Here is a 25,542-nt window from a genome sequence, read left to right as displayed (position 1 = left end):
AAAACAAAAAAAACATAAAAAATAGGGAGGATATATATGCACTGTGATTGTCAGCATTAATCCACTAAACTGTATTTTCTTACAGCATGTCTTTAAAAAAGAGGAAGTGGTCCGGAGATGAGAGAAAACAAGCAGAGAAGTGGAACAGGAACAAGAAAAATAGGAAGAAGATGGGAGGGTCTGTGACAGTGGGAGTGAGGAGCATTAATTAGTATAGAGCCCAGTGAGAAGGGGATCGATCCCTCTCCTGACACACGCTCGGGTGGGCAGACGGGCGGCTGTGTGCTCGGGTGGAGAGAGAGTGGCAGGGGTGGGAGCATCTTTGCCAACAGCTTCACCTCCATTTGCATCACACTTCTAATTGTGCCACATGTCAACTGGTAAATGGCACATCAGACCGGTCCAAAACATAAGATTAGACTTCCGTTTTCATCCAGTGCATTTAAATGAAACATAGATTAGGATGTGTTTGTGCGGCTGATGTATTTGAGATGGGTGTTTCATGGTTAATACAAATTTCCAAAGGTCAGTATACGGTGAAAACAACTGAAATAGATAATTCAGTGACTTATAATAATAGAAATAATAATAATGTTAAAAATGCTTAACTTTACAATTCCTTGTAATATTTACAGTATATGAAGGCCTGTTTTTGCTACCGTTTAAAAAAAAAATCTGTAAGTTCTTGAGACATCTTATAATTGAGTATTGAGAATATTTCTTATAACAATGACTTAGCATATCAAAATAATATGACATTTTCTTATGGCACAGTCTCATGATTATGATTTAATTATGGTAAATCATTATGAAATACAAAACCATAATTAACTTAATAATGACTTCCTCGTTTAATAACTTTGACTTGAGAAAGTCTCATAATTATGGGTATGAAATTTTCTCATGATTATGATTTAATATGTTGTAAATGTAATGTAAATTTAATATATATATTGGTGATTACTGCAAGATAAAGTCATTTTTTTAATAAATACATTGTTACAAGTACTATATCTCACTATGACTTGATATTTTCACTGAACTGAAATTATTCTCCATAATAACAGAATGATTATGTGCTTAGGAAATACATACATACACACACACACACACACACACACACACACACATATGTATATATATATATATATATATATATATATATATATATATATATATATATATATACATACATACATACATACATACATACATACATACATACATACGCACACACACACACACACACACACACACACACACATAGATAGAGAGAGAGAGAGAGAGAGAGAGAGAGAGAGAGAGAGAGCACTTCTGTAAGAGGGTGAGAGAAACTGCCAAAAATGTAAATGTACATTTGGTCTGCCTTTATGATCAACAGCTAATGTATTAAAAGATTATACAGTAAAACAAAAAAATGGGAATTCTTTAAAGTAGTAAAAACAGCTTCTTTATTTCTATGGTTGAGAAGGAGGCTGTTTTGGTGTAAACTTTAGGGAATGGAATACTCCAAAGGTGTAGAATATGGCTCTTTAAAAATCTGTGATTTTTCTAATAATATAGCTTGGCTTTTTCTGGTTTTCTATCTAGCTCGGTCATGAATAGGCATGACTGGGGCGTCAGGGTCTGTCAGAGGAGTGACAGCTGGCCAGCAGCATGAGGTGCTGGGCACCAGCAGCATCATGTGCTGGAGCGTGTCCACCAGCAGGGAGAAGACTTTGGCTCCGATCCCCCACCACCATGCGCTGCATATGGGCCCGACCAGCCGTGGCGGCCCCCCTCCCGACCTCCCCAATTACTCCAACAGCCAGCTGAGTCTTGGGCCTCTGTCTCACCCCACTAACAACACATCATCTCTCCTACCATCCCAAGCCACCAAATATCACTTTCTGAATCTAGCTTCACACAGCTAGAAAAATGCTTTTAGATGCCCTGTGGCAAAGCCAGGAGTCTAAAATGCTAAAAACTTTTCCTTGATGTGGCATCATATTTTAAATTTTTTTGAAAATCATACAGTATGTTAGCAGAGATTTGGTTTGTAGCAAACATCTGCTGAATGCCTTGATAATATTTTCTTTTATTATAGATAGATAGATTTGAAATGAAAACACTTGTTTCAAACCTATATGATTTTGTTTCTTCTGTGAAACACACATCATAAAAGTGGTTCTTACAAACCTGTGCTCTCCATTCAAAATCTGAATCCATACTATTGCAATAAGTTATTATTCACCTATCATCAAGTCAGTAAGTCTGCACGAGTATTAGATAAATCTGATGAGAAATGGATCAACTGATTTTTTGATATGCTCCATCTCCATGAATGATTATATGAATCAGATGAATCCTGCAGAAAGAGCTAGTTTCAGTAAACAACAACTTGAAGATTAGATTATTCCCCAAAGCTTGCATGCATGGCTTTAGAAAGTTTACAGAAAAAGTCATGGACAAGTTTTATGATCTATTTCTTTTTTGGTCACGTTGGAGCTTGATAGCCCAAGATCTCTTTTACATTCATTACATGAAAAAAAAAAGACTAGTCAGAATATTCTTTAAAAAACTACATATTCTTTTGCATTCTTTCGATGCAGAAGTCATTCAGTCATGTAGCTTTGGAATTACATAACCTTCAGTAAATTATAGAATTTTATTTCATTTGAAATCCTGGATGGTTTTAATTCCCCACACTTATTTTTTCAGCTGTATATTTGACAGTTTCTGCCTTTACCACAAATGGGCACAGGCACTAAATAAATGAAATTTCAGATTCATCTAGACTAATCTCAGGGCCGAGTGAACCTCAACAGCCTTACGGGAATTCATCTGAAGTCTCATTTGCCAAGACCACCTTGTTATCTCACTAGCAGTGATTTGGCTTCAGTTTATTCTGAGCAACAAGAAGTCATCTCAATCCATTTATGCACTATGAAGTCACTCACTGAGACTCAACATCAAATGACAGCGCCCCCCTCTGGAAGAGATGGAAACTCAGAGGAAGGGGTTTTCGAGGTGTTTCCAAATAAATTGGCACTCAGCATGCCAGAATTCAGGCTGCACTGTAACCGCTGATCATCAATTTTGTTACATAATGGTGCAGGTTAGAGATCAGCAAAGGGAATTATGTCTCTAAATAAAGAAATGTCTGCATGGTCTCAAACCTGGGACACGGCAGGCCGTGGTGCATGGAGAAATGGCATTGACTTGGTTCCTAATACTCTGCTTGTGCATGGATTGCATGTAGTCTGTTATTTCTTAGATGCCAGACACCACTATTCCCCTGGCAAAAATTCCCATTAAGAAACCTCTGACCTTTGAGCCCTTGTTTCATTGTCATTTGAGACACGAATTCCATAGCCTTTTAGTTTCGATCACCATCTCATGAATCACATGCTTGGCATCATACAATCTCTACATCTGATGCAAGTCTCAATTTATTTTGATTTGAAAAAGTGTGAGATCTTCACTTAAAAAAGAATTGAACATGAAGTAGTTGTGGACTATGGTTATTTCAGGTTAAACTCCAACACTCAACTCATAGACCTTGTGTAGCAGAAACCTAAGTGAATGGAGTAAACCCCAATGAAATTAAACATGTTAAACTATTTTAGCTGAATCTATTGCAGTTAATTGGGTTGCACTTTATTTTACAGTACGTGTACTAACATGTACTTATAGTGTACTTACAGTGTATTTATCTAAGAAAGTTCTGGTAACACAAGGTAACTACATGGTGTAGGGGTAGGTTTAGGGGTAGGTTCAGGGTTAGTACCTAGTTATTGTAATTACTATAATAAGCACATGGTATGTACATGAGGAACAGGACTGTAAAATAAAGTGCTACCGTTAATGGTTAGCTAGACATACCGTGTAATGTCAGAATGCTAAATGTAACTTATTGTTTGCTTTCAAATGATTTCAAAGCTTGTATAAAACTGACCAAGTAATAGAATTTCATCAAGCAAGGCTTAGTTACAGTACATGTTTTGAAATGTTTCAAAATGTTTGACACTAAGATTCATTTCAATATGGCCAGTAGTACATTGATTGAAAGTGATCGTGAACAAGTCAGTCTGTTGTTTGTTATCTGGCTCGGCTCGGTGTTCATCTTCAGTTCTCTCTTCACAGCAGTTCAGTCAGTGTACTTTGAGTAAATGAATTACTCCGGGATATTGGTTTGTTTGAACTCAGAGGGAGTGTCAGACACATAAAAAAAGTTAACAGCTTAAGTCATTTATGGATTAACGCGTATTGGAGACGCGAGCAGTTTAAAACGATTCAGTTCGATTTGGTGAACTGGTTCAAAAAGATCCGGTTACATCGAATGATTAGTTTGCGAACCGGATATCACAAAAGGCTTTGTTTTGAACTCTCTCTCACAACAGACACTGAAGAGAAGACAATGCTGAATAATTTTTTATATTTTTTTGATGCTTCAAAAAATTCTAACTGACCCTCTGAAATCACATGGACTAGTTTGATGATGTTTTTCTTACCTTTCTAGACATGGACAGTAGACCGTGCACACAGCTTCAATGGAGGGACTGAGAGCTCTCAGACTAAATCTAAAATATCTTAAACTGTGTTCTGAAGATAAACGGAGGTCTCACGGGTTTGGAACAACATGAGGGTGAGTTATAAATGACATAATTTTCACTTTTCGGTGAACTAGCCCTTTAAGTACATAAAAGTTGAATAGAATTTTCTAGAAAATGTAAATATAGTAAATTTTGTATTGCAAATTAGTGCAGATTACACATACAATTTATTATTATTATTTTTTTTTGAAAGTAGCATATTTTTGTAACTGTAAATATTCTGATTGCATTTATGGAATTTAAACCAGCAGATGCCCCTGTACAGTCTAACCCGACAACAATCCTTAGAATTCCATGTAGATATTTAGTAAATTCCCTACTGTAAAATATATCAAAACTTAATTCTTGATAAGTAATATGCATTGCTAAGGACTTAATTTGGACAACTTTAACATTTAACTTTTCCAGATTTTTAAATAGTTGTATCTCAGCCAAATATTGTCCACTCCTAACACACCATACAGTATTGTTCAAAATAATAGCAGTACAATGTGACTAACCAGAATAATCAAGGTTTTTAGTATATTTTTTATTGCTACGTGGCAAACAAGTTACCAGTAGGTTCAGTAGATTGTCAGAAAACAAACAAGACCCAGCATTCATGATATGCACGCTCTTAAGGCTGTGCAATTGGGCAATTAGTTGAAAGGGGTGTGTTCAAAAAAATAGCAGTGTCTACCTTTGACTGTACAAACTCAAAACTATTTTGTACAAACATTTTTTTTTCTGGGATTTAGCAATCCTGTGAATCACTAAACTAATATTTAGTTGTATGACCACAGTTTTTTAAAACTGCTTGACATCTGGGTGGCATGGAGTCAACCAACTTGTGGCACCTCTCAGCTGTTATTCCACTCCATGATTCTTTAACAACATTCCACAATTCATTCACATTTCTTGGTTTTGCTTCAGAAACAGCATTTTTGATATCACCCCACAAGTTCTCAATTGGATTAAGGTCTGGAGATTGGGCTGGCCACTCCATAACATTAATTTTGTTGGTTTGGAACCAAGACTTTACCCGTTTACTAGTGTGTTTTGGGTCATTGTCTTGTTGAAACAACCATTTCAAGGGCATGTCCTCTTCAGCATAGGGCAACATGACCTCTTCAAGTATTTTAACATATGCAAACTGATCCATGATCCCTGGTATGCGATAAATAGGCCCAACACCATAGTAGGAGAAACATGCCCATATCATGATGCTTGCACCTCCATGCTTCACTGTCTTCACTGTGTACTGTGGCTTGAATTCAGAGTTTGGGGGTCGTCTCACAAACTGCCTGTGGCCCTTGGACCCAAAAAGAACAATTTTACTCTCATCAGTCCACAAAATGTTCCTCCATTTCTCTTTAGGCCAGTTGATGTGTTCTTTGGCAAATTGTAACCTCTTCTGCACATGCCTTTTTTTTAACAGAGGGACTTTGCGGGGGATTCTTGAAAATAGATTAGCTTCACACAGACGTCTTCTAACTGTCACAGTACTTACAGGTAACTCCAGACTGTCTTTGATCATCCTGGAGGTGATCATTGGCTGAGCCTTTGCCATTCTGGTTATTCTTCTATCCATTTTGATGGTTGTCTTCCGTTTTCTTTCACGTCTCTCTGGTTTTGCTCTCCATTTTAAGGCATTGGAGATCATTTTAGCTGAACAGCCTATCATTTTTTGCACCTCTTTATAGGTTTTCCCCTCTCTAATCAACTTTTTAATCAAAGTACGCTGTTCTTCTGAACAATGTCTTGAACGACCCATTTTCCTCAGCTTTCAAATGCATGTTCAACAAGTGTTGGCTTCATCCTTAAATAGGGGCCACCTGATTCACACCTGTTTCTTCACAAAATTGATGACCTCAGTGATTGAATGCCACACTGCTATTTTTTTGAACACACCCCTTTCAACTAATTCAACTAATTGCCCAATTGCACAGCCTTAAGAGCGTGCATATCATGAATGCTGGGTCTCATTTGTTTTCTGAGAATCTACTGAACCTACTGGTAACTTGTTTGCCACGTAGCAATAAAAAATATACGAAAAACCTTGATTATTCTGGTTAGTCACATTGTACTGCTATTATTTTGAACAAAACTGTACATCAAAGTTAAGCTTAATTATTCAGGTTTCGGTTTTATAAAAGTATGGCTAGTTTTGTGATCCAGGGTCACATATAAGCAAAATAAAATACCAAATACAAAAAATATATAGAAAAACATAACAAATAAGCTAATATAAAAAAATGGGGTTTAAGGAATTGATTTAAACATTGGTATTAGGTATAAGGTATTCCAAAGACGAGGCAGTACAACTAAAAGCCCAAGACCTCATAGTACTCAAAAATACATACGGTGTAGTAAAAGAGCATTAAGAGGAAAGTATCTAAGGGATTGTATAGAAGATTATATGTTGAGATGATCACAGAGATATGAAGGTGCTAAGTTATGAAGAGACTAAAAAGTAAAATCTTAAATTCAATGCAATATTTAACTGGATACCAATTAAGTTGTCGGAGAACAGAAATAATGTGTTCAATATAAGGTGTTCACATAATGATCCAGGCACCAAACTCTGTCTGTGAAGAAACTTTTGTGGAACACCACTGAAAAATGAATTATAATAATATGTTTAAGAGGTGACTGAAGATTACAAGAATAGTAGTATTATTAGCCATAAGCCTGATGTATTCTGAATACAAATTATTTTCCGAATTTATATGCAATTTAATACCATCCATCTGTGGTTTGTTGGGTTACTATCAAATAGACTAGACAGTCTGCTTCCATCGCTCTGGCAGGTGGTCAGTTCTCACCCAAAACAGATCTGCTACTACTAAACAATGGCTAATTTCTCCGTTCTTGTGTTCTCCTCCATCTTTAGATGATCAATCATGCCAGCATTTGTGATTGGACAGGAGGCGGCCTGTCTCTTTTCAACAGAGTGACAAGTGAATGCTTTGTGTCCGCCGATCTGATGGCCTCTGCTGGGATCCATGGCACGGGCTCCAGGGACGAACCTGTCTCTCTGACACACACCTGAAGATAGGACGTGTATGAGACTCTTTAGAATGGTGCCAATTGATTTCTCCTTTCACTTCCCTGCTCCGGCACATTGGTTCTGTCGCTCTCCCTTCTCTATTTTCTTAGAGGAGGAACAGACATATGGAGGATGAAGTTTATAGCGGAGTGACAGCGCTCTGACAGATAGTCAAAAGCAGCATTATCAAAGGCTGATGGAAGTCTTGAATGAAGTGGTTAGGATCTATATTGGTTTCGGGAGAAGTGATGGCCTCATATCAGAAAGGAAGGGATCTTAAACGAGGTGTGTGAGATGAATGGAGAGCTGGCCAAATGATGTTCAGATTAAAATGAACTTACGGCAGAGAGGGAAAGGTTATAGATGAGCACATTTCCAAGTTTTAACTCTCTTTTTAGCGAATATATATCGCTGATCGTTTCACTGATTAGAAGACATGTCTGGTGATGCAAGCAGAATATAAGAAGAAAAAACATTATTACAAGACTCAAATGAGCATAATGCACTTATCAGGTTCAGACAGCGAAAATATAATTTTATACATAAAAATCGTTCAGGTCTATTTGAAGAGATAGTAATTTAGGATTCAAGTGCACCTCGCACAAAGTAAATGTGTCCTCGTGTAATGACTGAGCGATCCAGCCTGTAATTTGAGACTATTTGAGGGGTGAAGCACTGCTGTTCTGGGTGACAGGAATAAAAGGGAAAGAAAATTGTAATTGTGATCTTGATTCTCGTCAGATTTATGCCAGAGCCACTGACTTAACCAGACGTGGGTTTGTTCGTAATGACAGCAAGCTTTTAACTCCAAACAAAAAATGAGGAGGAGAAAACGCCACATTGCTCCATTGCTGTCAGCTCTCATCTCAGCTCACTGTCTGGAAGCCACAACCCCAGATCTACTTCCCTGTTTAAAGCAGAATGTGTGAATAATCAAAAAGGTGTTGGTGCTAGTCATAATGGTGGCATGTTGCAGAGGTCAGACAACTGACAACTGGTGTTCAGTCGAAGTCTGTACTCGTTCCACCGGTGATTCCAAAGTTAATGGTGCTTTTTTAAATCTCATTATGATGTTTATGTATATAATAAACATTATAATGTGATAATACAATAATGTCAAAGCATTATACAAAAATTAAAACATGACAAGAAAAAGACATATAATGAATCAAAAACTTACAATGCAACCAATGTAACCTGACTGCATAAGGAATGAATCTCACGCCCCTGGTCATTTTAGTAAATCAAAATCAAACAACACAATGCAGCTGTCCTCCGTTTTAAATGAATCAAAAATATACAGCACACCCTGTTTGCTTCAGTTTTGTAGATTAATTATTAAAACAAGTCAGTTGTTTTTAGTGAATAAAACTCATACAGCTTGATTTGTGAATCATACTCTATCCAAACTGCCTTTCCGTACAGACGAAAAAGCAGTTCAAAAAAAGTTTAACTGACTCGCATCTGCACAAAATATTGCTTAGAATATTTAACTTTCACTCCCAAGTTAGTTTAAAAGCAGGTGTCATAAAAGAAAAAAATATCAATAAAATGCCTGAAAATAATAAAGATCCTGCATATATACAGCTGTATTAGCAAATCTACGTCTATAGCAGGACTGCACAGAATAACATATTCTGTATTCTAACACCTCTCTAAACAACCCACTGTCAAAACCAATAAAACATCCAAAATACTGCATGGAATCAGAGGCGATGCATTATGCACCTGCCAAGGAGACTCATATGAGCTGCTTTTCTTCTTTTGCTTCCTTCCCGTTGTTCTTTTTCTCACTGCATTGTTTAAACATATCAGGATACCTCGTTCTGTTCCTGCAGCACAGCTGAGGTGCGGGGCAAGTGTCCTGCTGGGCTGCCAGGCTTCTTTTATCCATCCTACCTTGATGGAGGAATTTGTTATGGAAATATATGGTACGTTAGTGGTAGCAGCAGGGAACCAGAGTGCAAAATAATGAATCGTGCTGGGAAGCCACAGCTCTGGCCCATTTTATCTATAAATTTGTAATTGCATATTCAACACCGTCTACAGCACTAGATTCAGCGTATTTATGCTGTAGCTTGGGTGTACAGTAGCCCTCTTGTGGATCTTCTGATAGGTTTCTCACATTATGCGTGGAATCATTTGATACGGACGCCTCCAATGTTTTGTTTTGTTCAGAGCACCATAAAACATTCTCTGATGTTACACCTTTCCAGCTGCCTCGGTTTCTCTCTAGCAAGCGACCATAAAAAGTCCACTGGCCTTGTGGATTCATCTTCATCCTGGGAATTCAGTGTCCTTTCGCCGAGGAGAAAAGCAGAGTGACACAAATCATTTACTGTGCGTAATAATTCATAGTAACGGCACTGGGGACAAGTTATCAGCAAAGTAATTACCGCAAACCACGGAGAGAACCTTGTGCAATGGGCTCCATGTGTCTCTCAGGCTGCCGGTGATGGAGGTCACTAGCATCTGCTGAGAGATATTGATAATGTACAGCACACACAGACTGTGACATTCATTTAAGGGGTTAGTCCTCACTTTATAATGGAGAGCAGGGATTGCTATAAAACTATTATTATTATATTATTACTGATAAACAAATGCTAAACGTCTCAAAAATCCATTTAGAAACAAAGATGTTTTCCTTGTTGGCAGGTTGTCTAGTAATGTCCACCCCTGCCAGAATCCTCCACAGGTCGCTGGATCTCTTTGAAGACAAACTATGTGGCCCTTGTAAGACACGAACTAAAGAGAGGTCAGAGGAGCCCAGCGGCATGTTCCTCTCATCTCTGGAGATCACAGTACTTCTTACATGAGACTTGTGAAGAGTTCAGTGACATATTATCTGTGCAAATCACAGCTGGGAGATTCAATTTGAGATGTGAAAAAAATTGAGGTCAGGCATTTTTTGGGTTAGAGTTGTAGCACAATAACAAAATGATTTTAATTGGAATATTTCCCTATAACTAGAGCCCTTGCACAAGGACATTAGTAAAAGGTGTGCAATGATCAATTTAGGGAAATCATTTTGCCATCTATGATCATGACCCTCAGTGGCACGGTCATTTAATTATTCTTACCTGGCATTTCAATTCCTCAGTAAATGCATTAGTCAAGTAATTTTGCAGTAAATGATCATGTGATCCTAGCTGACACATCCTCGGCATTCATTTTAAAAGGTAAAGCAAATTAATTAAGATTAAAACTTCTCAGTTTCTCCTGGACTTTAATTGGAAAACATATCTCACATATTAACATATATTAACATTTGCTTCTGAACGCCACAGAGAAACACTACATTAATTACAATTAAAGACAGAGAGAGGTGAAATTGAACTATAGTTTACAGCTATTAACATTGAGGAAATGTTATAAAGTTAACATTCCAACTAACCCTTCGCAGGGAGCTTGATTGACAGGCCATCTGACCAATCATATCGCCAAATCCGTCATTTTGTCCATCAAACATCAATGCGGTGGACTTAAACTTGAAAAATGGTGTGTATCAACATCTTTCCACGGTTCAAACAAGACGCCTTCTGATGTTCATTCATGTTTATTTTGTGCTCTAGCAAGTGAATATCAAAAGAACTGAGGTGCTAGCGATCAACACATTAAACAGCCGCAAAATGGTGTTTATTGTTTGAATTTCTTTAAAAAGAATTTGAAAATTTGAAAGCAGAGACTTTGTTTCACACCAGAAGTAACCTGCTCTGTCGTATCTGTCGGCATGTTGTCAGTTTCCTATTAGCTACGCCATTTATTTTTTGCTGTGTGGCGTGAGAGAGGGATGGCTTGTTACACATAGCAACAGTGACTAAGGGGGCGGGTCTTTGAAAAGGGTGAATTCCAAAAAAAGTACCAGTGACATGTTATGTAAGTCAGAGTGAGTACAACATAGTTATGCCCCTTTCAAATGGAACTCACCCTAGATTTCAGTCTCTATATATTTTTTTGTAATTGAAAACATTATGCTGTGGGCACATGAAATTATAATATAAAAATCTGACATTTGAATAGCTTACAAGCATGTGCAAATTTGCTGATAATAATTCTGCGAATACAAATATATTCATGAATTAATATCTGCTGATATTACCTGCTGGATACAGTGCAACCATAAAACACACAGACACCATGCCCAGGGAAACAACTTTATAACTTTATTCATAGTTGTTTTATAGCAAAGCAAACATCAAAGGATGAAGGCAGACGTTTATCTGATATACAGTATGGCACCACTTAAAGAAGTAAATCAAGCTTTTGAATACATTTTTAATCATTATCAACCAAAAAAATCATATGCAAGATAACCAAACAACCAATTCAAAACCCAAACGAAAGGACAGAAAATAATTTTGTGAGTTTAAAGAAAGAACTGCATCATCACTCATCATCTGAAGTAGCATTTAATTCATTCAAAGCCACACACTTACTATTTGCCTTTTGCTTTAGCCATCACCAGTTTGTGATTATGTACTACTTATTTCATGAAATAAGGCAGTTTTTTTTCTTTTTTTTTTTTTTTTTTTTAGAGATGCAGAAACAATCTGGTAAAAATATTGAGAGCTTGCAACTGAGATCTGTTTATGCGTGTGAAAGGGAGGGAGATTGAGAGAGGGACTGTAAATAAAACATTTGAAACGCTGGCATGCATCTAGATACACTTGAGGGAATTAATTTGTTAGCGCACTCGTCATAAACGGCCACGTCAGTCTGACATAACAGGTTTTCCTTTTTTCTGAACAGGCATTCGCAGTAGTCAGAGCAGCTTTGAAGCTGATCAGTGCTCGTTTGAGAGATTAAAGGGGGGCTCTGCGAGCGTGACGTGACGTTTCAAAGCAGAGGAGCGCACAAACGTGCAGAAGGGAGGAATGCAACCACTCGATAGGAGATTAGAATCAAGCGATGTTCTCCTCATTTGACCTGACTTGGTTCTAAAGCTCACGCACAAAGCAGAAACCTCTTTAAAGTGACATCATCGGTATATACGCACACTCACTCACACACAAACGGACATTTATAGCCATTTTAGTGTTTTTCACCTGAAAGAAATCTTAATCGGTGGACAGGCCTGCGGAATCCAATCATATTTGGTCTGAATCTTGCATTATGAGGGCTCTGCGGGATGGAACATTTAGCCTTGGCTTTGCACTTTGTCAGAAGCATTACAAATCAGCACGTAACTAAAAGCGGCAGGATGATTTTAGGATGTGTTTTGAGCAATCTACCTAATTTAAACCAGTTCAAATCCAGCACCGTGATGCTATATTTTAAAATAAGCACAAAAAAAGCAAAAAACTATTGATCAAGCAGCATGTCAGTGAGGTATAGCAGTCCTCCTCCAGCTCCACAATCCCTGCCTCTCTCTGATATGTTCAAACTCTCATTTGATCTTTTTTATATAGCTATATATCTGATTTCTTATCAATATGAGGAAGCGGAAAGGAAATACGGGTTGAATAGAAGAAAAGATGGTGAATAAAGGGGGGGGTGGGCGGTCAAATCTTTTCCCAGTATTTGTGGGCGACTCTGGCGTGGGACAAAATTGGTGTGATGTTTGGCTTCACACAGTTTGCCGGCACTCGTTCCTATGAGGCTGATTGTCGTCTCATTCCTGTGCGTTCTTATCGCCTTGGCCGTCTTGAAGAAAACAAACATGAAAGCAGAATTAAGTATACATGTTAGAAAACATACAGTTAAACTTACTGTATTTTCCGGACTATAAGTCACAAATTTTTTCATAGTTTGGCTGGTCTTGGGACTTATAGTCAGGTGCGACTTATTTATAAAAATGAATTTGACATGAACCGAGAGAAATGAACCAAGAGAAAACATTACCGTCTACAGCCGCCAGAGGGCACTCTAACCTGCTCTGTATAACACATAGAGCGTCCTCTCGCGGGTGTAGACGGTAATGTTTTCTCTTGGTTCTTGGTTCTAAATAAATGCGACTTATAGTCCAGTGCGACTTATATGTGTTTTTTTCCTCATCATGACGTATTTTCGGACTGATGCGACTTATAGTCAGGTGCGACTTATAGTCCGAAAAATACGGTAATCTCTGCGCTTTGACGCAACTTTCTAGATACACTCTTTTATTTTCCGGTTTTAATTAGAAATGGAGCTGCAACTAAAAGTAATAGCATATTTGTTTATTGTTTCATTAATTAATTAGACAATTAATCGTTTGGTATTACATTAATATACATTGTGCACGTACACACACATACAAACACACATAACTTATCAATGTATATTGAATATGAAGTATTCAATATAATTTAACAGCAACTTTACATCTAATTTAATAACAACTTGCTGTTCAGACAGTCTGTTTAGACTTGAATTTCATATTGACTTTAATATAATAATACAATATATTATAATACAGAACCAATTTTTTTTATTAAATAAAACAACTACCTTTACACATAAAGATACTGTACTAAATTATTTCCTGTCAAACACGAAGGAAATGAATATAAATGGCATGCTGGGAGTTTGTATGTGCGGCCCTAAGAGGTACGCTGACCCCGGGGTTCCCGAAATGACAGCACAGCAAAACTCTTATCACACATGATTTATCAGCTTTCTCGCACTGCGTCATCACTGCGCTGCGATCACACACGCTTTGTGTTTGATTTATTAATGTCCGTGAGGTGGGCATGCAGGTAATTCATCAAACTCAATTTAAAGAGGCATGCCAACACGTTTACTCTGAAAAATCAGGGTCACTCCACAGTTCCAGATCAGCAGAGAGAAAGTGAATGAGAGAGAAAGGAAGTGAAGGAAGTGAAGGAATTGCGGTGAAAGCAAACGAGGCAGAAAAAGTTGGGAGCTTTTAGCTTAATGAGAAGGACAATGACAGAGACGGGGATATTTACTGAAGATGAGAACTGCATAAGTGTGTTTTTCTGTTTCATTCACAGCTCTCATTGATTTATAGCTTTTACCTTCAGAATTTGGTCTGGTGTCTGGTGGAGTTGCGTCGGGCTCTTGTGAGCTCTTATCCTGGGCTTTCACATCATCTAGATCCATATTTAGGAGAGAGACAGAGAAAACAAGGGAAGAAGGCAGAGAGAAGGGAATGAATGACTCAAGATCACAGCTGAACAGAGGAATTAAAAGTTAGATGCCACTGGGTAACATCTCATTGGCTACTGGGCTTCTCTTAGCTGAAATAAATGCAGCGGATGCTAAAGGCTATGCCTGAGGCAACAGAGGCTTCAAGAGAAGAACATGAGACTGCAGACCTCAGGATGATGAGATACACCTGTGCATGTGTCTGAAAATACATCCAAACACGTTCTTCTTTCTTCTGTATAAATAATAATGCATGCATTTGAGTTAACTTGAGTAAATGCAACATTTACAATCCTGTTCACTTCTGTTTTCACTGTCATTTCTTGGTCTCTCAACTGTCAAATAAATAGAAAATTGCGAGTTCCAGTCTGGTCCTGTTGCTGTATTTTGTTCTCGCTCAACTTTCATACCATAAATGAATTAAAAACTAATTTACATCTGGGAATGCACAAACAGTCTGCTTATTTCTGTATAAAAACATAAGCCATGAATTAGAATTTCAACCATGAAATGGTCACAAGGCCAAAAAATAGTTTTAATTCACATATCTTTGACCTTACCTTTAGTGCTGTTGCTGGTGTTGCTCTCCTTGGCTGTTGTAACACTTTGTTCAGCATCTAAATAATCAAAAGGCATTAAATAATGTTTTAAGTTCTATGTGCCTTTTTTTTATTACAATTACATTGGCTCCACATACTGGATTCCTCATTATCATCTTCAGGAAGAACAGCAACTACATTCTTTAATCTCCAACACGATTTATTTATGTATTTATTTATTTGTTGGATATGAAACATCCTTTTAAAGTTCATGTTAAAAAAATACAAATTTTGCATAGGTATGAATTTTTTTTTGTGAATTTGTTTTTGTCTCAGAATTACAATTTTATACATCATATATTTATAAATCTTTTAAAAATCAAAATGATTTTTTTTTATTAAAAAAGGTAATTCTGTCTCGTTCATTTTCCAGTTATGACTTTTCAGAATTTTCTTGCGATTGCAAATTTATATCTCACAATCCTAACTTGTCTACTCCAAATTTGTATTTCTCACAATTTTGAGCATATATTACACAATTCTGACTTCATTCTCAGAATTGCAAGTAGAAAAAAAAGTCTGAGATAAAAAGTTTCTCTAACATTTTTTATGTTCTCCCCTCCCCCCTTTCATTCCTTAGCAGAAATAAGCGTCCATAAACTGGTGATTCCCCTGAATATATTGTAGAACTTGCTTAGAACTCAATTAAAGTGACAAACAAAACTTTTCCAGTCTGTATTTTTAACCACTGCATCACACTACCCTAAATGTAGTATATTTAGTCATCAACTTCAATAAGAAATTACTTTATAGCTAGTGGTCCTTTGGTATGAGACCAATTCATAATATTTAAACATGAAAAACATGGTCCAAAAGCCTCTCGCCTTGAAGAGGAACAAAACAAATGCAGACGAAAGGGGAAGCATAGAAAATTAATTAGAAACCGCCTTGAGTCTATATCAGTGTAAGCCTCATTCTCAAACTCATCTATAACTTTCTCTCTTCTATCTCTCTGCCTAAATACCAAAGCAAACCACAGCATGAAATAATCTCCTTCCCGCGGCACATCCACGGATGATGCAAGCGCACCCAATTCACTGCTGCAGATTGTCTCCGCACTCAAACCACAGCATTTGTCTGCAGACTATTTTTACCTCCATGAGAATCTTACAAACATCATCTAAACACACTGGAACATCTTAAACGTACAATACACATCACTGGCAGGGTAACAACATGGTGTCTGTTTTCACTGTGATGCTACATGCTTTCATGCTTATTTCATCACAAGCTCTGAAGCTTCCCTTTTAGCCAGAGAGACAATTCTTCGGGTTACGGTGGCAACGTTTCAACAACTACAGACGATGGCTTTAATGCAACCTTTCAGAACGAGAGCTACCCAGACGCTTCGCTCTCCCTGGTGGCCAGCCCTCAAATTCTACTGATTTAATGACGCAAAGCTGCAAGTGATGGATTTGTGTTTCAAACATGAAAAAAGAGCTCTTTTTATTGGAGAAATAGAGCAGCAGCGGAGTGCCTGGATGAGGAAAGGTGAGGGAGAGCAAGGGTAACCGCCGCCGCCATGATTTCATTTCATTCTTGTCTCGCGGCACCATAGAGGGAGAAATTGAAACCGAGTGCGATACGATTCAACAACGCTGTTTCCATTACCGCCCACTTCTGGAAGCAAGTCTCCTCTTTGTCCCTCGCTTGGTGTATTATCCATATTCCAGCACAAATGGGGAGCTGGAGTAAACAAAGAATCACACACATCTACGGAGAAAGTGCAGAAATGTACACACATAAAACACTTTTCTGTGGTCTTTGGTCTTGTTTTTCCAAGTATAAAAAAAAATGCATTCAGGATTAAATCAGAGCTGCGTTAAAGTTCACGGACAGGCACCAAAATGAGGAAGTTAAGGCTGTCGCTCGAGTGAACCTGCAAGCTCAATTGAGACTTGGCTTCCTCCTGATGCTCCGTCTGTCTCTCTTTCCATGTAATAATGTCAGGGCTGAGAGGGAGCCCTGCCACTTTGGGCTCCTAATAAGCAGCGCTGATCAAAACGCAACAAACCAGCCTTTGAAAAAAAACGAGATGCTGGAATTTCAATCAGTGTCTGTGCTCGCTTCCAACTGCTGCTCTGTACGTCAGGAGATGCTGCAGAAATTTGCCAGCTCTCTAATTTAGCTTTACAGCCGACAACAGCATGAGTTCGGTCTTTCAGGAAGAGAGTGTGATGTGCCGTGAAACAAATAAAGTAGCCACAAGCTGTCAAGTAGATTTTTTTTTTTTTTTAAATGTGACATGGAGGATAGCTGGGCGCTTGAGTTGAGATTTCTCGAAAAATGGGAGAGAAAACTTAATTTCTCTGCCCAGAAGCCAATAGATTGATTCGAGGCTTCTGATGCAATCTGACGTTAAGATTAGAGTATAGTGCCATTATGATTTAAAGTCCTCACAGATAATAATATATTATGAGTGTTAAACATCAGACTAAGTCTCGCTCAGACTATGTGTTTTGGTTATTTATCCTGATTTACCTGACAGCAGTCCACTGGAAACTCAATTCTCTTCATCACAGCGGCTGAGCGAGCTCAAGATAGTCGGAGTGCTCTAGCTTCGATAAATTGTCATATTTTCTTTGCTTCATATGCTTCCCTTGAAATTAACTGCACTTAGGCGTAATGAAAGTTTGATGGTCTCGTCATGTGGGTGGTATCTTTACAGTTAGTGCCGGGCAACTCACAAAGCAGGGAAGACGAAACAAGTGAGCGAGGAAGATAGAGAAAGGGAGGGAAGTGTGGTGGGGGGTTGGGGGCAGACGTAAGTCATATTCATATTCAGACAAGCAGAAAATTAGATCCTCCACCAACCATTCGCTCTAGAGAACATGAGGGGCTTGTGGGTCCATTGTTAGGCAGCATAAATCGTCTGCGCCACACAAATAATGACCGGTCGTGTCAGGCGAGCATCAACATCATTCCTCGTCCCCTCCAAATCCAACAATGATGTTACAGACAAAGGCCAAAGCAGACGTGTAGTCATCGTGAAGTAATCCTCAGGATACGATATGTCTACTAACTACAGACTCATATAGTGGTGCTGGTTGAAAGGTTTGGCCAATGCCTTCAAAAAATTTCATCTGTAACCATCAGGTTTATGCACTTTTTAAAAAAATTAACTGAGATTGTCTTTAAAATCCCCAAATTTTAATTTTATTTGAGTGGTAAACATATACATATATACATATATATACAGTATATATACATATACATATACATATACATATATATATATATATATAGATATAGATATATAGATATACATATATATATATATATATAGATATACATATACATGTATATATATATATATATATATATATATATATATATATATATATATATATATATATATATATATATATATATATATACGTATATATATATATATATATATATATATATATATATATATATATATATATACATATTATATATATATATATATATATATATATATATAAAATAAAATTATAGAATTTCCACAAAAAGTAATAAATAAACCCATATAACTTTGATAAAAGTTATTTTAAAAGGGAAGGTAAAAAACCATGGATGTCAAATATATAATATAATATAATATAATATAATATAATATAATATAATATAATATAATATAATATAATATAATATAATATAATATAATATAATATAATATAATATAATATAATATAATATAATGTAAGGCTGCAACAGTGAAGTAATGACGTCTGAAAATTCAGATTTGCAATCAATTACATGCTAAAATAGATTCAAATAGAAAACAGTTTTTTAAATTGTGATAGTATTTCGCAATATTACAGTTCTTACAGATTTTTTGATCAAACAAATGCAACCTTGGTGAGCATGAAAGACTTCCAAAAAAATTTTACTAACCCCAAACTTTTGAATGGTAGCGTATTGTAAAAATATTTTATACGTTTTATTTGCAGGCACATAAATGTCTAGTGAATTTGTCAACTGTCAAATGCAACTGGACTTTATATTAGATTATTTTAGGAAGGCCACTCATCTGAGCTGCTTCAACAGAGTTCGAGCTCTTTTTCACAGCCAAGGCCTCTTTGGTCATTTCATTTATAACCTTTTTCCCTGCACCTGGATTGTTTAAGTTCTCGAGGCCATTTGACGCTCACAGTGTGCTGGCAGCTCAAAGCCGAACACATACAGGCAAACCAAATAACCTGGCCTAACTGGGGCTCGGGCCCGATGTAATCGAACCAGTGACTCACAAAAGCACCTTGCCATGTCGCTCAGGAGGTTAATGGAAAAGAACTCGACTGAAAGGAGAACAAGAGAACAAGCTCACGGCTGTCCGCATGTTCACAAGATGTTTGTAGAGTAAAACCACTCAATATCTTACAAGTCGAAGACATTATCTATCCGTCCTTCACTTGGAGGAGCCCGTGGATGGTATGTTTGGTTTATGGAGACATTACAATGAACCAAACTCTTCACATCTGGAAAAGGTGAGCAGTGTAAGCAGCATCTGATATCTCGCTTTAGGTCTTCAAGCTGTGCGTTCATCATCTAACACGTAAATAACTGTATTTTGCAAGTGAATGGCCTCATTTTAGACCAAAGTGCAGCTTTCGTGGCGTTTTGTGCGACGTAACAGCAGAGTTCAGCTCATCATTAAAACATACATCAATGTAATTCCAAACCTATTCATGCGCAACAACAGCAGGCAACCTTTTCAAAGAGCCAGACCATGAGAGCTAATGAAGTGCTAAATGTGGAGAGCAAACTTCATTTTCATATGTAAATATTCAAAGGTTGCGGGGCGAGGGCAGACATGTTTTCTCTGGAACAACATTGAGGAGAGGAAGAGAAAGAGAAAAGCATTCTGGGAGGCACTTGATTGTGTGCGGGGCTTTTTTCTTCGTTGCGTCGCTGTGTGATGGTGAAGCTTCAAACAATTAGAGCCAATTAAAAGGTATTGAGTCGAAACAAACCCGGTGGGGAGGGCTTCAGTGTAAATACCACAGATCCTTCTCATGCACGTTCCTCTGTGAAAAGCCAAGTGGTTCCTCTCATCTGTATTCCGTCCTCTCAAAGCGAAGAGTGAGAAATGCGAGGAAGGGTTTCTACAGAGCCAAGTGGCATTGTATAACCGGCCGCATTTGCCTAAAGTTACAAGATGTGCTTTGACGAGCTGCCATTGTACGAGGAAGAGGTCCTCTCTAGGTCTGAAAGGCTTCCAGTTCTCTCTGGGCCAAGAAGGCCATGCTTGGAAAAACAAAACCTTTAAAAAGATGTGAAAAGAGAACATGGGGTCGCTTGGTTTAAGGGTCACATTGAAAGCACTGTGGAGAATCGAGCAGGGAGGTTTGTGGCAGATCAGTAAAGCAAATTAGCAGCGAAGGGAGGGGATCAGTAGCCTTTTTAAATTCTGTACTTGTCAATGTAGAATTAATATGGTTAACTCATCATGTAACACGAGTCAAAAGTGCGTTTTCACAGCTTAACAGCAATGGTTCAATCAAAAAAATACAAATTCTGTCAAATGGAAATTTTATATAATGCACTGCTTGCTATTTTCCACACAAATGAATGGGTACTGAAACTTTCAAGCTTTAAAGAATTTGTGAAAGCACCATTAAGTTACATAAAAGTTATTCATACAACCTTTGTGCTGCATTTTAAGTCTTCTGAAGCTATATAATATTTTTGATGGACCATACCAAAATGTAATTTGTTATTCACATTTAAACAAACTATGTAATTCAGTGAGTTGAAGGCCGAATTAGTTTTAAAAAAAGAATTAAATGAATCATTCAGACTTGTTTTGTGAATGGAAACATCTGAATTGACTCAAAAGAATGATTTGCTCACATATTGAACATCTGTATTTTGGTGGAATATCATTTTAAATAACGTGTGTAAGAAGTCAGAGTGCAGGGATAACTTTCTCTTCTCCGCTTCAAATTACAACTCCAAAAACACATGAAACAAAATGGAGAAAAACAACAATAAATATGAAGGAAGTGAGAAAAGAGGGCATCCCCTTTGCAATGACCTCAAGAGCTGCTAAACGCAGCTGTCGAAGGTGACAGGGCCTGCTGCAAAAAACTTAACGAGTGACTTAGCATAATATGGAGTCTGCTTTTGAACCTTGAGAGTGCTTAAGCATGAGATTATATTCACCATGAGATATTCAGCATGAGATAATTATAAGTTACAGCAGCAGAGAATAGGATGCAAAACCTTGTTGTTCATGTGCAGCTTTAGAACTTACTGGAAAGAGAAGTGAGAATATACTGTAGAAAGCACATTTCTTCACATTCAAACACTCAAACACCTACAATAAACAGGAATTTTCAGTCTCTCAAAAGAAACATTCTTTCATACAGTGCATTGTGGTCACAAACACCAATGCTATTTATATTTCTCCATTCGCTACCATTCAAAAGTATCTTATTCTCACCAAGGCTGCATTTGTTAGATCCAAAATACATTTTCAAAACAGTAATTCTTGTGATCTTTTCTAACATATTTTAACAGGTAATTTAATTTGTGATGGCCAAGCTGAATTTCAGCAGCCATTACTCCAGTCCTTCAGAAATCATTCTAATAGTGCGCAAGAAACATATTTTACTGTTATCTATGTTGAAAACAGCTGCCTAATATTTTTGTGGAATATCTTATACATTTTTCAGGGATCTTTAAAGAATTAAAAGTAAAAAAAAAAATAAATAAATAAATAAAATAAATAAATAAAATAAATAAATAAATAAATATATATATATACAATTATACTTAAAGTATACTAAACTGGCATTCTTAAAGTCTGCTAAATTTTATCAAATAATTTTGTACTTAGTGCACTTTAATTGTGTGTAAGTAGTGCTGAAGTCCAACTAAAGATAAACTGAAGTATATTTGATTGTGACTAAAGTGGAACTGCTGCAAGTAGGCACTTTAAGTGTCTTGCATTTAAAGACTGAATTTATACAAAGATCATACAATCCCTATAAACAATGACATTAAAACACATTTAAAGCTTAATATTAAGAAAAAAGTATTCCAAATAAAGTTGAATTATCATTTTTATATCCGTAAGTCTTGAGCGATATGTCAGAAAAACATGTTAACAGAGTGAAATAAATGTATTTTAAATATATAACTTTGTACTAGGGAATGTAAGTCTTTTGTGTCACTTTTGATCACTTTAACATATCCTTGCTGAATAACAGCATTTATTTATAAAACAAAAAACAAAAAAACAACCTTCTGATTTCAAACTTTTAAAAGGCAGGTGTACATTAAATGCATAATTTTACATCAAATATGTTTTTGCTGCTAGCATGGACCACATTAGTATACTATTCTTCTCTTATTATAAAAAATGATGTATTGAGCCTTAATAATGTGACCTTGGGGTATATTACACACACAAAAAAAAAAAAACATTTGGGAAAACTGATTTAGCACATACCCAGAACCTCCATGGGAACCTCAGGCTCCTGCCCGGTGTCCGCCCCGGTGTCTGCACTCTTTGTTGAATCTATTAACACAGAGAGAGGAGAAAAAGAGAGAATATTCTGAACATGATGGCCATTAAAACAGAAAAGAGGTTAAAACAGCTTCCAAAGAGGCAATACTATACACAGCTCTAGTTTTAAAGTGAGTATGTCACATAGTTTGCTGTTCCTGCCAAACTGTCCATGGTTTTTCTTCTCTCTCTTTTGTCTTTTGTTTAATATGCATTAAAACACCTAAACTCTATTTGCCTTTTAATGGATTTTTCGCGCCTTTGCAAGGAGAGAGATGTGTGCGAGGGACAAAATGAATAGGCATGAGCAAAACAAAACTGCCATTATCAAATATAAGCTCTGCATCCAGTGCCTCAGCACTCTTCACATTGGTTGTGATTTATCCTGCCTCCATATTCCTCGCACACTCCCCTGACCCCCCCCGTCTGGAGGGCTGTGGGAGGGACGAGCTCGCTGATCAAAAGAAGATCTTCAAAGCCACAGTGTGAGAGCTGTGCTCCTTCCAGCTTATTTGAGCAGGACTCCTCTTCTCCTGCGTTCTCCCTGCTTTGATGCTAACAGGGTTGTGGGCCATAGGTGACTACATAATGGAGAGCACACACAATGCATTCTGGGTACCCTTCCGGGGAAGAAATGACAGTGGTATCAGGTGTGTTTGAAGTCCAGGGTCCATCAGCAGATGGTTGTGGTGGCTGAAAAGGGTTTGTGAGGGTCATATTTATGTGTGAATTCATACAATGGTGGTAACTCTGCCTGAAAGCTGTTATATGGCTTGGTTTCCATCAAGCGTGTCCTCTAACAAAAGTTTAACATGGACAACAAATGACTTTAGCATCAACAATTGAATTTCGTTTTCTTTGTTAAATGTTGATACTTAATTCTACACACACACACGATAGACTATCTATCTATCTATCTATCTATCTATCTATCTATCTATCTATCTATCTATCTATCTATCTATCTATATATCTATATATCTATCTATCTATCTACAGTACATACATTGGGGAAAATATGTTGTTTCAGACCTCTATTGTTCATCTTCAAAACACAAATTAAGATTTTTTTCTTAAAATCTGAGAGCTTTCTGACACTCCATAGACAGCTGCGGACATCACGTTCATGGCCCAGAAAGGTAGAGAGGATATTGTTAAAATAGTCAAATAGCTGAACCACTGACATCACATGAGCTATTTTAACAGCATCCTTACCTTTCTAGGCCTTGAAAATGTCAGTTGCTTTGCTGTCAATGCAGGGTCAGAAAGCTTTTGGATTTCATCAAAAGTATCTTAATTTGTGTTCCAAAGAGAACAAAGGCCTTATGGGTTTGGGACGACATGAGTGTGAGTAATTAATTGCAGAATTTTCATTTTTGGGTGAACTCTCCCTCTAAAGTACTGTTCATGTTGTTCTTGTCTTTGTGTTATTTCATCTGTCCTGCTCCAAAGCAAAGTGCTAGGACAGCTTTTGGGCAGGATGTAGACGCAGTGCAAGAATATTTGCATTTATGCAGAAAATTTGGCTAATGCCTATTTCAAAGACCGCAGCAATATACGAGCCCAGGGCAATAGCTAATTGTGCTGTGATAAGCCCTAGCCACAGGCTGACAGAAGCTCTCTGAGCTTTGCTTTTACATCCACAATCTCCCCTGGCACGCAAACAGAACAGAGAAAGTCGCATTTAAACAGCCAATTAAAAAGGCTGTTGCCTCCACCTGTCTCTCCACCATGTAAAGCCTGTATGGATGGCGGATCACAGGAGCTACCCAACAGAGTCCATCGAGAGGAGAGTCACAAATGCAGTGAGGAATTGTGAACTCACTCAAGTAAATCTACCAAAAAAAGACACCTTGAGTGGTCAAATTTTGCCATTTCACGCAACAGAAACATGACAATTGGGAAAATAGTAAACTATAACTTTCCATGTTACAAACAACGTATTTTCTACATACTCATGCAATAATTGGCACTATAATAAAACTTCCATAAGTACTATAATAACTCCTAATTATAAATAAAAAAATAAAAATAAATTATATATATATTAAATGATTATTATTTTCTCCTTCTCGACTTTTATGAATTGCACTTGTGCTCTAGCTCGTGTGCTAAACTTATACTTGAAATCTGGCATTGCAAACTGCAAACAGTATTGACTTTTACGAGAAACTGCTTGCAATGCTTCACAATAGGTCGCTTTGCATAAAAGCATCTCCTAAATAAATAAATGCATTAAAGCTACATTAGGGAACAATCTTTTTAGATATATTTAGTTACAACTGGCACAAAAACAATGAGGGGTTGTTGAATAAAAGAACTATCTAAATTAATGTGACAGCCATAAATGAAAATATAAATTCAAGTTTATATTAAATAAATAAAAAAATGAAAGTAAACAAACAAATACACTTTAATTCACAAGTCAATCAAAAACAGTTGCATATAACCAAATATTTTAATTTATAAAAAGATTAAAATCTTTTTTTTTTTTTTATTCAGGTCATTACTGGAAAAAGCTACACTTTAAGAAAAAAACAGCTTTGTCATGCTATAAAAATAAATATAGCCTAGCTACTCCTCAACGATGGGGAAAAAACTATGGGAAATTGAGAATCGGCCAACATACCAAATTATGTGAGTGATTAAAAAAAAAGAAAAAAAAAGAAAAAAGACAAAATGGTGTCTAATGATGACTGTTGGCAAATGCAGCTCCCTTTGTTGTTGGGTGGGCTT

General features: G+C 37.0%; 1 protein-coding gene across 2 annotated transcripts in view; it reads right to left on the bottom strand.

The window, feature by feature from the left end:
- Positions 1-11,766: 11,766 nt before the first annotated feature.
- Positions 11,767-25,542, bottom strand: part of macrod2 (mono-ADP ribosylhydrolase 2) — a 489,520-nt gene continuing 475,744 nt past the window's right edge. For both annotated transcript variants that reach the window (XM_026223581.1, XM_026223582.1), the window contains 4 exons: positions 22,750-22,818; positions 15,273-15,329; positions 14,583-14,657; positions 11,767-13,269 (listed from right to left, as the gene is read on the bottom strand). In XM_026223581.1, the coding sequence (XP_026079366.1) occupies positions 13,238-13,269; positions 14,583-14,657; positions 15,273-15,329; positions 22,750-22,818 (233 nt within the window). In that variant the 3' untranslated portion in view covers positions 11,767-13,237. The remainder of the gene's footprint in view (positions 13,270-14,582; positions 14,658-15,272; positions 15,330-22,749; positions 22,819-25,542) is intronic.

The sequence above is a fragment of the Carassius auratus genome, chromosome 38 (assembly GCF_003368295.1).
Source record: "Carassius auratus strain Wakin chromosome 38, ASM336829v1, whole genome shotgun sequence".
Taxonomy (NCBI): Eukaryota; Metazoa; Chordata; class Actinopteri; order Cypriniformes; family Cyprinidae; genus Carassius; species Carassius auratus.
This window is presented reverse-complemented; position numbering and strand designations above follow the sequence as displayed.